Consider the following 13,257-nt stretch of genomic DNA (forward strand, 5'->3'; position numbering starts at 1 on the left):
AGGAAGAGCCAGTTGTGAGTGTGGGGGAAGTTCGTGAGGCAGTAGGTAAAATGAAAGGGGGTAAGGCAGCCAGGATTGATGGGATAAAGATAGAAATGTTAAAAGCAGGTGGGGATATAGTTTTGGAGTGGTTGGTGCAATTATTTAATAAATGTATGGAAGAGGGTAAGGTACCTAGGGATTGGCAGAGAGCATGCATAGTTCCTTTGTATAAAGGCAAAGGGGACAAAAGAGAGTGCAAAAATTATAGGGAGATAAGTCTGTTGAGTATACCTGGTAAAGTGTATGGTAGAGTTATTATTGAAAAAATTAAAAGTAAGACTGAGAATAGGATAGCAGATGAACAAGGAGGCTTTAGGAAAGGTAGGGGGTGTGTGGACCAGGTGTTTACAGTGAAACATATAAGTGAACAGTATTTAGATAAGGCTAAAGAGGTCTTTGTGGCATTTATGGATTTGGAAAAGGCGTATGACAGGGTGGATAGGGGGGCAATGTGGCAGATGTTGCAGGTGTATGGTGTAGGAGGTAGGTTACTGAAAGCAATGAAGAGTTTTTACGAGGATAGTGAGGCTCAAGTTAGAGTATGTAGGAAAGAGGGAGATTATTTCCCAGTAAAAGTAGGCCTTAGACAGGGATGTGTGATGTCACCATGGTTGTTTAATATATTTATAGATGGGGTTGTAAGAGAAGTAAATGCGAGGGTCTTGGCAAGAGGTGTGGAGTTAAAAGATAAAGAATCACACATAAAGTGGGAGTTGTCACAGTTGCTCTTTGCTGATGACACTGTGCTCTTGGGAGATTCTGAAGAGAAGTTGCAGAGGTTGGTTGATGAATTTGGTAGGGTATGTAAAAGAAGAAAATTAAAAGTGAATACAGGAAAGAGTAAGGTTATGAGGATAACAAAAAGATTAGGTGATGAAAGATTGGATATCAGATTGGAGGGAGAGAGTATGGAGGAGGTGAATGTATTTAGATATTTGGGAGTGGACGTGTCAGAGGATGGATCTATGAAAGATGAGGTGAATCGTAGAATTGATGAAGGGAAAAGGGTGAGCGGTGCACTTAGGAGTCTGTGGAGACAAAGAACTTTGTCCTTGGAGGCAAAGAGGGAAATGTATGAGAACATAGTTTTACCAACGCTCTTGTATGGGTGTGAAGCATGGGTGATGAATGTTGCAGTGAGGAGAAGGCTGGAGGAGTGGAGATGTCATGTCTGAGGGCAATGTGTGGTGTGAATATAATGCAGAGAATTCATAGTTTGGAAGTTAGGAGGAGGTGCGGGATTGCCAAAACTGTTGTCCAGAGGGCTGAGGAAGGGCTGTTGAGGTGGTTTGGACATTTAGTGAGAATGGAGCGAAACAGAATGACTTCAAGAGTGTATCAGTCTGTAGCGGAAGGAAGGCAGGGTAGGGGTCAGCCTAGGAAAGGTTGGAGGGAGGGGGTAAAGGAGGTTTTGAGTGCGAGGGGCTTGGACTTCCAGCGGGCATGCGTGAGCGTGTTTGATAGGAGTGAATGGAGACAAATGGTTTTTAATACTTGACGTGCTGTTGGAGTGTGAGCAAAGTAACATTTATGAAGGGATTCAGGGAAACCGGCAGGCCGGACTTGAGTCCTGGAGATGGGAAGTACAGTTTAAAAACTGTATTGTAAAGCAACCTTCTGGCAAGACAGTGATGGAGTGAATTATGGTGAAAGTTTTTTTTTTTTCGGGCCACCCTGCCTTGGTGGGAATCGGCCAGTGTGTTAATAAAAAAATAATAAAAAAGGAGAAGCCTTCATTTTTCCTTTTGGGCCACCCCGCCTTGGCGGGATACAGCTGGTGTGTTGAAAGATGAAAGATTTATACAAGTACATGTACAACTTATACAGAACATAGCTGACATCATTGATATACTACTATATAGAAAGCCCCTGGTTATGCAGAGCATTTCCTGCACCTTAGGTTAATTTTGTCCCCAGGATGCAACCCACACCAGTCGACTTACACCTAGGTACCTATTTTGCTGCTTGGTGAACAAGGACAGCAAGTGTCTTAAGGAAACATGCCCAAATGTTTCCACCTGTATTGGGGACTGAACCATAGAGCTTGGTGTGTGAGCTGAGTGTGCTACCAACCCAGCTACTTGTCTATATATTCTCATTAATGACTCCTTGCATAGATTCCTGAATGCTAATCTTGTTTATAAATTCAAACTCTAGGAATATAAATTTTGTTATCTGTGACACCATTTTAAAAATAGGGGACCACTTCTATTAGATATCATGAACATTTTGTCAACAAAATTCCTTTAGAGTACTATTTATGCATGTAGAAATTAATAGTATAGCAAAAAAAAAAGTCATTTATTCTATTTACAAATGCAAATTTTTATTTCTCTGTGGTATGAAGATAATGTAGTTTACATGTAATAAAGCATCATTAGCCACAAAGAAAGCCACTGGTATGCAATGTACTGCTGGCAAAACTAATCCTAATGCTTAAAGACTACTTTTAGACATAGACTATAAAGTTGGATTTGTTATGCAGTTAACTACCTCTAGTACTTTTTGTCCTCCAGTATCATCAGATTTACCTCCTTTAGTCTCCTCATAGCTGTATGACCCTGCTGGTTTAGTGCTTAGTTTTGATTATAATAATAATAATAGTCTCCTCTTAGTTCATTCCTATATCTCTGAAGAAAGGTAGCTAATGAACATATAGCCCACACGTAGAAGAGAGAAGCTTATGACGTTTCAGTCCAACTTAGACCACTGACGAGTCACACTGACACAGAAGGTAGTATAATGTTTGTCAGGAAACAGGACAAGTGTTTCCTAATGCAGGTCTTAGTCATATGATGACCTGCAGCAGGAGCTTTTGGTCATCTGACTGAGGACTTCCGTTGGCTTACTCCTCCATCTCTTTAAAAATCATGGTTATGATCATAACCATTTCTTTACTAACACAAAAGAGTGAGGGAGCCAGTATTTATAGGCAAGGAGGACAGGGACAGGACTTTGAACTTATTCACATGCTTAATGTTTCAATGGCTTTTTTTTATGACAGATGTAAACTCAGCCTTAGTATTTTCAGCTCCTAAAATTCTCTAAATATATTTTTTAGAAAGGCTTTACTTTAGTTCTGTATATATTTTGCAGGAGGATTATTTGAGAGAATATCGTGCCCCAATTATTTTGGTGAGATTGTGGAAATGTGGGGTTATGCGTTGGCCAGCCTTGCTCCGCCCGCTGCTGCTCATGCAGTGTTCACCACTCTTTTCTTATCCAGGAGAGCACTTCAACACCATCAGTAAGTTCTTTTATATTTGTATATTCTCAGTGATCTTCAGCTTTGATAGAAATTGCTAACAACTGTAAATTTGTAAAGTAAATTATAGTTTGGTGGCACATTATTTTTCTTTTATTATTTCTTCATTGCATTAGAATTTTTTCCGAACACATCGGCCATCTCCCACCAAGGCATAGTGACCTGTAAAAGAAAAACGCTGTCATCATCACTTATACCACTGTCTTGCCAGAGTTGCACCTATGCTACAGTTCAGATTCCCCTGCAAACTGCAAATATGCCCACCCCTTCTTCAAAGTGCAGGCACTGTACTTCCCACCTCCAGGACTCAAGTCTGGTTAACTGATTTCCCATGAATCCCTTCATGTTACCTAGCTCACACTCCAACAGCCTATGAAAACCACTTTATTCCACTCACTAATATCTAACATGTTCACAGATGTCTGCTGGATGTGCAAGCCCCTTGCATATAAAACCTCTTCTACCCCACTCCTTCCAACCTTGCCTTCCCCACACTACTGATTTATATACCCTCCAAGTCATCCTACTTTGTTCCATCCTCTCTAAATGACCACGCCATCTCAACAACCCCTGCTCAGCCCTCTGGATAATACTTTAAGTAACTCTGCACCTTATAATCTCCAAACTAAGAATTCTTCTTTCTTTCAACACACCGGCTGCATCCCACCGAGGCAGGGTGGCCCAAAAGGAAAAACAAAAGTTTCTCCTTTTACATTTAGTAATATATACAGGAGAAGAGGTTACTAGCTCCTTGCTCCCGGCATCTTAGTCGCCTTTTACAGCACGCATGGCTTACGGAGGAAGAATTCTGTTCCACTTCCCCATGGAGATAAGAGGAAATAAACAAGAATTAGAACTAATAAGAAAATAGAAGAAAACCCAGAGAGGTGTGTATATATATGCTTGTACATGTATGTGTAGTGTGACCTAAGTGTAAGTAGAAATAGCAAGACGTACCAGAAATCTTGCATGTTCATGAGACAGAAAAAAGGACACCAGCACTCCTACCATCATGTAAAACAATTACAGGCTTTCATTTTACACTCACTTGGCAGAACGGTAGTACCTCCCTGGGCGGTTGCTGTCTACCAACCTACTACCTAGGAAACTAAGAATTATCTGCATAATTTCACACTGCATATTGCCCTATAGACATAACATCTCCACTGCCTACAGCTTCTTCCTTGTTGCAACATTCACAACCCATCTTCACACCCATATAAGAGTGTTGGTACCACTATACCCTCATATATTTCCTGTTTTATCTCCATGGATAACATTCTTTGTCTCTGCAGATGCCTTAATGTACCACCTACCTGTTTCCCCAGGTCAGTTTTATGGCTCACCTTGTCTTTTATAGACCCATCTGCTGGCAAGTCTGCTCCCAAATATCTGAACACATTCACTTCCTCCAAGAAAGGATCCTTCCAAGCTGATATAGTCTTTCATTACCTAAATATTTTGTTACCCTCATCACCTTCTTTCCAATGTTCACTTTTGATTTCCTTCTTTTACATACCCTCCCAAATTCATACACCAACCTTTGCAACTTCTCTTCAGCATCTCCCAAAAGCAGTGTCACTTGCAAAAAGTAACTGTATTAGATTCTTAATCTTCCAATCCCACACCTCTCCCCAACACCCTAGCATTCATTTCTTTAATAACCCCATCTGTAAATATGTTTATCTATTAACAGAGGTCCAGGCAGTGCCCACTTTATAAAGATTCACTTTATAAAATTTTGCTACAACAAACTTGAAACATTAGGAAACAAATTTGTATAGTTAGAAATATAAAATACTGCAGTAGGCCTACTGGCCTTTGCTTTGTAGATCCTTCTCACACCCTGTTATATTTGTTTAACTTATTTAAACACCACCCATGTTACTAGCTTCAGTAATGCTACATGATATATTGTTCACTAGGCTGAGAGTGATGTGTCTAACCTATTAATTTCACCAAACTTGACTTGTGGTGGCCATGTGAAGGGTTACAAGTGTGTTCTTGTTCTACATGGCCAACATAACACTGCATTATATGGGTGTGAGTCATGGATGTTGAAGTTCAAAGGGCCATCTGAACTATGATGTTCACCCATTTCTGACAAGACAAAGATTGAATGATTGATGGTAAATGTGTTTCCTTTTTTGGGAGGGATATCACCCTATACTGGTGGTAGATAGACACTGTGTTTAAAAAACAAAAGGAAAGGCACAGAGTAATTACTTTACTTTTGGTAAAAAGTATTGAATTATTTATTATCATTTATAGAATTATATTATTTCTTTTTCAGTTTATGAAATGGTGATATGCAAAATATTAACACATTTGTTATGTATTTTTGTGGTAAAATTCAGTTAAATAATGTGGGTTGTTATCCAATTTGTAATGAGCAGCTATTGGTATACCTGGAGTATACCAGGTATACCAGGACCTGTTAGCCAGCAAGTGATAATAATAATTATAATAGTAATAATATTTATCTAGGTAGTAGGTTGGTAGACAGCAACCGCCCAGGGAGGTACTACCGTCCTGCCAAGTGAGTGTAAAACGAAAGCCTGTAATTGTTTTACATGAAGGTAGGATTGCTGGTGTCTTGTCTGTCTCATAAACATGCAAGATTTCAGGTATGTCTTGCTACTTCTACTTACACTTAGGTCACACTACACATACATGTACAAGCATATATATACTCACCCCTCTGGGTTTTCTGCTATTTTCTTTCTAGTTCTTGTTCTTGTTTATTTCCTCTTATCTCCATGGGGAAGTGGAACAGAATTCTTCCTCCATAAGCCATGCGTGTCGTAAGAGGTGACTAAAATGCCGGGAGCAAGGGGCTAGTAACCTCTTCTCCTGTATATATTACTAAATGTAAAAGGAGAAACTTTTGTTTTTCCTTTTGGGCCACCCTGCCTCGGTGGGATACGGCCGGTGCGTTGAAAGAAAGAATAATATTTATAGTAATAACAATAATTATAGGTAGTAGGTTGGTAGACAGCAACTGCCCAGGGAGGTACTACCATCCTGCCAAGTGAGTGTAAAATGAAAGCCTGTAATTGTTTTACATGATGGTAGGATTGCTGGTGTCCTTTTTTTCTGTCTCATAAACATGCAAGATTTCAGATATGTCTTGCTACTTCTACTTACACTTAGGTCATGCTACACCTACATGTACAAGCACACCCCTTTGGGTTTTCTTCTATTTTCTTTCTAGTTCTTGTTCTTGTTTATTTCCTCTTATCTCCATGGGGAAGTGGAACAGAATTCTTCCTCCGTAAGCCATGCGTGTTGTAAGAGGCGACTAACATGCCGGGAGCAAGGGACTAGTAACCCCTTCTCCCGTATAAATTACTAAATTTAAAAAGAGAAACTTTCGTTTTTCTTTTTGGGCCACCCTGCCTTAGCGGGATACGGCTGGTTTGTTGAAAAAAAAAACAACAACAATAATTATTATAATAATAATCTTTATTTCTACAGGTACATGTACAAAGTATACAGATCATAGCTGATATCAGTGACGTACTACTGTATAGAAAGCCCCTTGTTATGCAGAGCATTTCCTGCAAATTAGGTCAATTTTATCCACAGGATGCAACCCACACCAGTCAACTAACATCCTTTTTAATGACACGAAGCAAATTGTTGCTAATTGGGAACTATTGTATGAGTATTGTCACAACTAATCCACAAATGTGATATAAACATTTAGAAGTTTCAGTCTATTGGACCATTAAGTCCACAATAGATCAGAATTTCATCTAAAGCAGAGGTCAGGGAACTGGGGTAAATTTCCCCAAATGGGGTAAATATAAAAATCTCGAAGGTAAAGAAGGCTCAGTAAACATATAAATAAAATGGCTGTGTGACTGTATTTTCCATACAAATGGATTCAGTAAACTATTTTGAATTTGAATACTTCTTGTGTTTTCTGGATTCCATGGGCTTTCAAGTCTAGTGGGGAATTTCGCTGTGCACAAATTTGTTTTGGGGTAATACCGAAAAAAGTTCGCCAATCTCTGGTTTCAAGAGTCATGTTACTTTTGGATGAGTTGTTATAATGATGTTAACAGTGAGGATCATGCAGCACAGTGGTCCCTCTCGATAATCGTCGGGCTCGATAGTCATCCTTTTCGGAAATCGTCACGTTATTTTCGTCCAAACATTGGCTCACAAATAGTTGGTTGACTCGCTAATTGTTGTTCGTCCTGGACGCATACTCACGGCTCTGAGCCGCCTCGGCCTTCCTTCCCAGCCAGTGTGCCATTGTTTACCAGTGAGCGACGGTCCCCTCACTTGTTCATACGAAATATTTCATAATATTCCATTCATTTTAGTGCTTGCAAATGCTAAATAAGCTACCATGGCTCCAAAGAAAGCTCCTAGTGCCAAGCCTTTGGTAAAGAAGGTGAGAAATACGATTGAATTTAAGAAAAGCATCATTGAACAATATGAAAGTGGCGTACGTGTGGCTGAACTGGCCAGGATGTATAACAAACCCCATACAACCATATCTTCCATCGTGGCAAAGAAAAAGGAAATCAAGGAAGCTGCTGTTGCTTGGAGAAAATTGTGGCCAGATTGTGTCCACAAGAGGGATTTTGAAGGGTTTGTGGCTGACCCTGATGAGCCTATGTCAGTTGTGAAATCTATTGTGGCATTGGGGAGTTCCATGGGGTTGGATGTGAGTTTGGAGGATGTGGAAGAGTTGGTGGAGGACTACAATGAAGAGCTAACCACTGAGGGGCTGCAAGAGCTTCAGCAGGAACAGCAACAGATCGCAGCTCAGAATCTTGCTGCAGAGGAGGAGGAAGAGAGATGGAAGAAGGTGACTTCTTCAGAAATTAAGGAGATTTTTGAAATGTGGGGTAGGATGGAAAGATTTATGGAGAAGCATCACCCTGAGAAGGATGTTGGAAGCCATATCGGCAAGTTGTACAGTGACAGAGTCTTGGCCCATTTTAGGAAAGTTTTAAAGAGATGCCAGAAACAGAGCTCTCTGGACACTTTTTGCGAGACAGGACTCAGTGCCTCTCAAGCTGGTCCTAGTGGCATTAAGAAACAGAGAAGAGAAGTATGTAACCCCAGAAAAGGACTTGGTACCTGAAGTGTTGATGGAAGGGGATTCCCATTCCAAACAGTAACTAATCCAATCTCCTCCTCCAGTCTTCCATACACTAAGAAGAATCGCCAATAAAGGTAAGTGTTATGCTGTTAATGTTTCATTCATTATGTGCCATTGTATTGTTTATGTACTACATCTATATTTCATGTAAAAAAATTTTTTGTTTTAATACTTCTGGGTGTCAAGAACGAATTAATTGTATTTACATTATTTCTTATGGGGAAAATTTATTCGAAAATCGTCTATTTCGATAATTGTCGCACTTCCAGGAACGGATTAACGACGATAAACGAGGGACCACTGTAGTTTGGTAAGTTATGATCATACTAACATTAACCCCTAAACTGTCCAAACGTAGATCTACATTTTCACTGCCAGCGCTCCAAATATTTTGAAAAAAAAAATAATTGAAGGGGGCAATTTTCTGTGTGTAATAAGACCAAAAGGGAAATTTTCAGATCAGTACTTACTGAGATATAAGACCACAAAGTTGACGCTGGATGCTCACCTGACAGCAACATGGAGTCCTGCCGCTTGCAGAAGTGTTGCCGATATACCATTTTTTCTTCTTTTATTTTTTTAATTTATACGTATAATTTTTTTTGTTCTGATAATTACAAATTGTAGTATGCATTTCTTGTGATTTCATAGCCAATGTTTGTTCTGACACTGATGTTAGGTACTCAGATAGTCACAAACACACTGACAGGTGAACATTTTCACCTGCCTTGGTCACCTACTATTGTCTAGAAATATATACATAGTATTTATAGGTCCCAGCAATGTTTTAGACATGCTGGAGTATATATGAAACTCCTTGAAGCAGCACTGTATAAGACGAGTGTCACTCTATTGCTGACAGTGCAGCAGTGAGTGACACTTGATGATAGTGCACTGCGTTGGCTTTGTTTATTTTTGCTGTTACATATAAACATGTCTATCTGTTTGTCTGTCTATCTGTTTGTCTGTCTGTCTATTTGTCTGTCTGTCTAGCTTTGTCTCTTTGTCTCTGCTTATCTGTCTTTCTGCCTGTGTGTCTGTCTTCCTGTCTCTGTCTGCTTGTCTCTCTTTCTGTCTCAGAGAGCCACTCATGAACTAACATGAACACGATGCAGAGTCACATCTGATTCCTGAACAAGTGAAATGCGTATTACTTGCCAGTCATGCTTATAATGCCTTAAATCTACAAGCACAGTATAGCACTTTATCTGGATGTTTTGGGTTATCCTAGGTAATTTACACTATGTCTAATAACTATTTATGTATACCTGTGAGGTAGAGACAGGCAGAGATAGATACAGACAGACAGACGGAGATAGAGACAGCCAAAGTCAATCAGCCACCCGGCCAGCCAGCCACTTGGCCTGCCAAACACATTACACGTGTTCCAGAATCGTTTCTCTTTTCTTAGGGTATTCTGGCAGGATGACACTACCAGTGGTATCAGAAATGAAAAGATGTTGCACATGGGTTATTATCGAGGTTTTTGATATTTCCTCGACCACTTGTGGCCGCATCCATCTCAAAGCCACAAAACTTAGGGTCAACATCACTTTCCTCTTAAAAGGGAAGTGTTAATACGACATGGCATCAGTGAATCCCTGGTGTTTGCCACGATATTTGCTCTAGGCGATGCTCAATTGAACTGGTGCTCCCACAAGGTACTAAGTGGTCCCAGATGTTTTTTAATACTGCGCACACCGAGTGTTAAAACCGATTCTATACTGGCCAGGCATCTCAGGCCAGTTGTGCCAAATTTGAAGGCAGGAAAAATAAAATATAGATTTAACCCTTAAATGGTCCAAACGTATATATACATTCACGTGCGTAGCGCCCCAAACGTATATATACGTTTTCTTTGTCATTCATTCAACACTGCCACAATAAGCGTGAGTCACCTAGACATGAGAGAATTGGTGTGCGCATTCACTGTGCACCATATTAAAATAATTGGGGATGCCTGGGTACCATATGCTCTTTTTTCCTATTAAAACACAATTTTTTTTTTCTCAAAAAATTTGGGGTGCTACGCGAGTGAACGTATATATATGTTTGGACCGTTTAGGGGTTAAGGGTTAAGAGTCATGCAATAGTTTTGTAAGTTATAATCATGTTAACATTGAGGGTCATTCAGTGTTTTGGTGAGGTATGATCATGTTAATATTGAGAGTCATGTAGTATTTTGGTAAGTTATGATCATGTTAACATTGAAGGTCATGCAGTATTTTGGTAAGTTATGATCATGTTAACATTGAAGGTCATGTAGTATTTTGGTAAGTTATGATCATGTTAACATTGAAGGTCATGCAGTAGTTGGTGTTACCTGTGAATTGGAACCATGCTATTTTCACTTATGTTTTTCATTACTATTTTTTTTTCTTTTCAGGTGGTACTTAAAGAAGTTTGAAGACTATCCAAAGAATCGTAAGGCAATATTTCCATTTCTTCTCTAAGACTGGACACCCTAAACCAACACACTGGCTGCTGGTTGTACTGTACTTGCCTCTGCAACACTTATGAAATATTATGTGAATCACATTGCACAAAAATTACATAGGCATTATTTTATTTTTTACATGGTTAATTTTCCATCAAGTCGGAGTGACCCAGGGAAGGAAATAAACGACTTAATAACTCACTTGCAAGAATTCCCTGGACATCTCTTATCAGATTAAGCTCTGAGCTGCTAAGATAGAAGTAAACCAGTGACTGGTGCCTAATGGCCCATTATTATTAATTAGAAAAGTGCATGGGGTTAACAGAGATAAAGCCCAGAGAGCTGAGAAGAGGTTATTGAGATGGTTAGTGCATTTAGAGAGGATGAAGCAGAATAGAATGACTAAGAGTGTGTGTAAATCTAGACTGGAGTGAAGGAGAGATAGGGGTCATACCTGGAGTCTACCTAGAGAATGTTTCAAGGGTCAATGCCTTTGTGGCCCAGTTCCAGACTAGGCCTCCAAGTGAATGACTTGACCAGCCAGGCTATTAGTGCTTGCTACACTAAGTCCAATATAAGCACCACAGCCTGGCAGATCACACAGTGACTTGAGAAACTTGTCCAGTTCTTTCTTGAAGACAGCAATGGGTCTGTTAGTAATCCCCTTTATGTATGAAGAGGGCATTGAAATGTTTTGAACTCTTCACACTTATTGAGTTGTCTCTTAGTGTACTCATTACACTTTCTCTTTACTTAGGATATTTGTACCATCTACCAAGCCTCTTTCATGGGGAATGATTTGCGTGTGTAGAGTTGGGACCAATTCTAGAAGTACAGATTGAGGGACTTGCAATGTTTCCAGTAGTTTAGGTGCTTTACTGAATCTATGCAAGCAGTGAAGGTTATCTACACATTCTCCAGGTCTTCAATTCTACCTGGCTTGAATGGAGCTGTTAGAGTACAGCAGTACTCCAGTCTAGTGAGAGCAGATGACCTAAAGAGTGTCATCATTGGCTTGGCATCCTTTGTTTTGAAGATTCTAGTTATCCAACCTGTCATTTTCCTTGCAGTTGAGATAGTGACACTTGTCATCCTTGAAGGTGAAATCATCTGTCATATTCAACCCTAGGTCTCTCACATTACTCTTATGCTCTATTGAGTGATTCAAGTGTCTTTTATACTCCTTTCCTGTCTTTTCATAGTAGAGTAACTGAAGGTTTTAAGTGCTAGGGGCTTGAGCATCCAGCAAGCTTGTGTGAGTGTGGTAGATGTGAATGAGTGGTTTTTATGGCTTGATGTGCTATTGGAGTGTGAGTAAAGTAACATTTATGATGGGATTCAGGGAAACTGGTTAGCTAGACTTGAGTCCTGGAGGTAGGATGTACAATACCTTCACCCTCAAGGAAAGGTGGGGATAGTGCAGTTTGGAGAGTCACTTTAATTGTGATGTATGTAAACATTTGGCAAGACAGCTATTAAATGAATGATGGTGAATGTATTTCCTTTTCTTGGGTCACTACTCTGGTGAGAGATGACCAGTGTATTAAATAAAAAAATATGTAAATTTAGTCCTAGATTAACCCAGGTAAGAAGAATACTCTTGTATAACTGAAGTACAACCTCACGAGGTATCACTTTTATAAAAATACCTTGTTTTTTGTGTTATATAATATCCTTGATTTTTTTTTATTGAAATATCTTGTATAATATCACTATATTTTGTATAAGATCACTATATTTTTTAAATTCATTGTTACAGGTATGTCATATTACAGATACTTTTTAAATCCTATATTGGTAATATTATTATTAGTAGTAGTATTGTATAGCATCTGTTTACTACATTAATATTTCAAAATTTAAATTTTATGTCACATTAATGTGACGTATACAACCCAATTCACTAAAATTCAGTAGTCACCATATATCCTGCTGGCAAAATTGTGCACTCATAGCATAAGTCAAACTTTCTAATCCCAATATAGGTGGTCCTTGACTTACAATGGGGTTATGTTCCAACGAACCCATCATAGGTTGGCGATATCGTAAATCAAACATGAATATGATATGCTCAGTAAATAAGTAAATAAATAACTACAGTCACTGAATAAGTAAATAAACAAATAATTATTGTAACTAAATACTACTTGTATTGAAAAGTAAATAAATGAATACAAGTTACGGACTTGCCACCTTCATGATGAGTAATTACTTCAAGTTTCTTCTCCAAAGTAATTGCTTTTGCACCATCGTAAAATTGATATATCGTAAGTCGAGGAGAACCTGTATCTATATTGTTTATATTGTAATCAATGAATGGTAATATTGATCCTAAGCTACATCTTCTCTCACTGATCTACATAGTAACCAATTTACATGGATGAAAACTTC

General features: G+C 39.1%; 1 protein-coding gene across 1 annotated transcript in view; it reads left to right on the forward strand.

The window, feature by feature from the left end:
• Positions 1 to 11,301, forward strand: part of LOC128687686 (3-oxo-5-alpha-steroid 4-dehydrogenase 1-like) — a 55,052-nt gene extending 43,751 nt beyond the window's left edge. The window contains exons 4-5 of the mRNA XM_053775278.2: positions 3,139 to 3,289; positions 10,816 to 11,301. Of these exons, the coding sequence (XP_053631253.1) occupies positions 3,139 to 3,289; positions 10,816 to 10,882 (218 nt within the window). The 3' untranslated portion in view covers positions 10,883 to 11,301. The remainder of the gene's footprint in view (positions 1 to 3,138; positions 3,290 to 10,815) is intronic.
• The last annotated feature ends 1,956 nt before the right edge of the window (positions 11,302 to 13,257 follow it).

This window comes from Cherax quadricarinatus, chromosome 11, assembly GCF_038502225.1.
Source record: "Cherax quadricarinatus isolate ZL_2023a chromosome 11, ASM3850222v1, whole genome shotgun sequence".
In the NCBI taxonomy this organism is placed as follows: domain Eukaryota; kingdom Metazoa; phylum Arthropoda; class Malacostraca; order Decapoda; family Parastacidae; genus Cherax; species Cherax quadricarinatus.